General features: G+C 51.1%; 1 protein-coding gene across 1 annotated transcript in view; it reads right to left on the bottom strand.

Annotated features, from left to right (window-relative positions):
* Positions 1 to 430: 430 nt before the first annotated feature.
* lhfpl4b (LHFPL tetraspan subfamily member 4b) overlaps positions 431 to 3,566 on the bottom strand; it is a 4,590-nt gene continuing 1,454 nt past the window's right edge. The window contains exons 2-7 of the mRNA XM_083920947.1: positions 3,522 to 3,566; positions 2,742 to 2,946; positions 1,906 to 1,985; positions 1,350 to 1,497; positions 706 to 743; positions 431 to 619 (exon numbers count right to left, since the gene is read on the bottom strand). The exon at positions 3,522 to 3,566 is cut by the window's right edge and continues 176 nt beyond it. Coding sequence (XP_083777073.1) covers positions 715 to 743; positions 1,350 to 1,497; positions 1,906 to 1,985; positions 2,742 to 2,946; positions 3,522 to 3,566 — 507 coding nt within the window. The 3' untranslated portion in view covers positions 431 to 619; positions 706 to 714. The remainder of the gene's footprint in view (positions 620 to 705; positions 744 to 1,349; positions 1,498 to 1,905; positions 1,986 to 2,741; positions 2,947 to 3,521) is intronic.

The following is a 3,566-nucleotide window of genomic DNA, read 5'->3' as shown; positions in this document are numbered from 1 at the left end:
GAGCTAACTCTAAGCTAACTTGAGACAGGAGCTAACTCTAAGCTAACTAAGTCCACACTGAGTTGACACAGAAGCTAGCTCTTGGCTAACAGGGGCTGAAGCTAATGCTAAGCTAACTGAACATGGAAAACATCAAAGAAACAGAAGATGATTTTATAAAACATGTTGTTGCTGATGTCGCTACAAGATGAAGCTCTCCTCTTCATCACCTCCTCCTCTTCATCAACTCCTCCTCTTCATCACCTCCTCCTCTTCATCAACTCCTCCTCTTCATCACCTCCTCCTCTTCATCACATACTCCTCTTCATCACCTCTCCTCTTCATCACCTCTCCTCTTCATCACATCCTCCTCTTCATCACCTCTCCTCTTCATCACCCCCTCCTCTTCATCACCTCCTCCTCTTCATCACCTCTCCTCTTCATCACCTCCTCCTCTTCATCACCTCTCCTCTTCATCACCTCCTCTCTGACAGCAGCAGACTTCACCGTCTTCATCACCGGGACAACATGAAGGTGGAATCCAAGGGATCTTCTTCATATCCGTCTCCTCCTCTTCCTCTGATGATGAAGATGAAGATGAAGATGAAGATGAAGGAGAGATCAGGAGGAGGTGAAGACCCTGAAGAGGAAGAGGAGGAGGAGGAGGAGGAATCAGCGTAAAGTTTTACAGCGACGGACGAAACTCTGAGACGAAGAAGAACTCACCTGAAGCCTCTACGCCGACATCAGCAGACCTGCAGTCACTGCACACACACACACACACACACACACACACACACACACACACACACACACACACACACACACACACACACACACACACACACACACACACACACACACACACACACACACACACACAGAGACACACACACACACACACACACACACACACACACACACACAGAGACAGACAGACAGACAGACAGACAGACACACACACACACACACACTCGTTATTCAACTGTGCTAACGCTACACCCACTAGGCAAATGCCAGGCTAACTGTGCCTGAAGCTAATGCTAGGCTAAATGTACCTGAAGCTAATGCCAGGCTAAATGTACCTGAAGCTAACACTAGGCTAACTGATCCTGAAGCTAATGCTAGGCTAACTGTGCCTGAAGCTAACACTACACTAAATGTACCTGAAGCTAACACTAGACTAAATGTACTTGAAGCTAACACTAGGCTAACTGTGCCTGAAGCTAATGCTAGGCTAACTGTGCCTGAAGCTAACACTACACTAAATGTACCTGAAGCTAACACTAGACTAAATGTACTTGAAGCTAACACTAGGCTAACTGTGCCTGAAGCTAATGCTAGGCTAACTCAGCAGTGTCCCTCCTCACCGTCCTTGGCGTCCGGCGGCAGCAGAGCATCCTGTCTGTTGGCGAGGACGAAGGCCAACGTGGCCAAGATGGCGGCGTCCAGGATGCCCAGGATGGCGAGGATGTAGGCCCAGTGGACGGAGCAGTTACCTGGGGAGAAGCTGCCCACCTGAGAGGGGGTGAGGAAGAGGAGGATGTGAGGAAGAGGAGGAGGCGACGAAGCGGAGGAGGAACAGAGAGGAGGTGATGAAGAGGAGGAGATGATGAAGAGGAGGAGGAACAGAGAGGAGGTGACGAAGAGGAGGAACAGAGAGGAGGTGATGAAGAGGAGGAGGAACAGAGAGGAGGTGATGAAGAGCAGCAGACAGACACGTGTGTGTGTGTGTGTGTCTGTAACTGTGTGTGTGTGTGCTGTGTGTGTTGTGTGTGTGTGTGTGTGTGTGTGTGTGTGTGTGTGTTTGTGTGTGTTGTGTGTGTGGTGTGTGGTGTGTGTGTGTGTGTGTGTGTGTGTGTGTGTGTGTGTGTGTGTGTGTGTGTGTGTGTGTGTGTGTGTGTGTTGTGTGTGTGTGTCACTCACAGAGTTTCCACACAGCGTCCTCATCTCTGGACTGTCCCACGAGTCTGGGAACAACAGACAGGCCAGGGCCAGACAGAAGCCTGGGGGGGGGGGGGGGGGGGGCAGACAGGGGAGGACAGACAGACAGGTGAGGACAGACAGGGGGGAGACAGGTGCACAGGGGGAGAGACAGACAGGTGCACAGAATGACAGACAAACCTATTATTACTTATTAAAGTCAGACAAAATGGTGAGTAAACTGCTGTAGCTAGGGAGCTAACCAATAACGTGCTAGCATGCTAACATACTAACATGCTAACCGCTAACATACTAACATGACAACATGCTAACAAGCTCACATACTAACATGACAACATGGTGACATGGTGACATGATAACATGCTTACATACTAACATAATAACATGCTAACATGCTAACATACTAAAATGCTGACATGCTAACATGATAACATGCTAACATACTAAAATGCTGATATGCTGACATGCTAACATAGTAATATACTAACATGCTGATGTACTAAAATGCTAACATGCTGACCTACTAACATGACAACATGCTAACAAGCTCACATACTAACATGATAACATGCTGACATGCTAACATGGTAATATAGTAACATGCTAACATGCTGACATGCTAACATGCTAACATGCTGACATGCTAACATGGTAATATACTAACATGCTGACATGATAGCATGCTAACATACTAACACGCTGACATGCTGACATGCTAACATGGTAATATACAAACATCATAACATGCTGACATGATAACATGCTAACATGGTATTATACTAACATGCTAACATGCTAACAGCGTGGCTGGCACGGACCTGCAGTGAGCTGCAGCCACGCACAGATCTTGTAGACGGTGGCGGCGCTGCAGAACCTGAAGAGACAGAGACACAGGACGCTGGTCCACACGGCCCACAGGGACACGCCCACCAGCACCGCCACCGACTGGAAGGACGGCAGCGGCGACAGGCTGGACAGACGGCCACGGCAGTCCGGGACCGGCCAGTCCGACTCCACACACACCTGAGGACAGACGGGAGGACAGGAGGACAGACGGGAGGACAGACGGGAGGACAGACAGGAGGACAGACGGGAGGACAGACAGGAGGACAGACAGACAGGAGGACAGACGGGAGGACGGACAGGAGGACAGACAGGAGGACAGACAGGAGGACAGACAGGAGGACAGACAGACGGGAGGACGGACGGGAGGACGGACGGGAGGACAGACAGACAGGAGGACAGACGGGAGGACGGACAGGAGGACAGACAGGAGGACAGACAGGAGGACAGACAGGAGGACAGACAGACGGGAGGACGGACGGGAGGACGGACGGGAGGACAGACAGGAGGACAGACAGGAGGACAGACAGGAGGACAGACGGGAGGACAGACACACAGGAGGACAGACAGGAGGACAGACAGGAGGACACACAGGAGGACAGACAGGAGGACAGACAGGAGGACAGACAGGAGGACAGACGGGAGGACAGACAGGAGGACAGACAGACAGGAGGACAGACAGGGACACATTACTTTGTGACGCGTTCCTGTTGCTGAGCTGTGATTGGACGGCGTGATGATGATGCGTTCCTCACCTCAAACAGTCCCAGGGTGCCGCTGGGCGGGATTGGCCCCGCCCC

Source organism: Echiichthys vipera, assembly GCF_963691815.1.
Source record: "Echiichthys vipera genome assembly, chromosome: 9".
In the NCBI taxonomy this organism is placed as follows: Eukaryota; Metazoa; Chordata; class Actinopteri; order Perciformes; family Trachinidae; genus Echiichthys; species Echiichthys vipera.
Note: the sequence above shows the minus strand (reverse complement) of the source record. Positions and strands in the feature narration are given on the sequence as shown.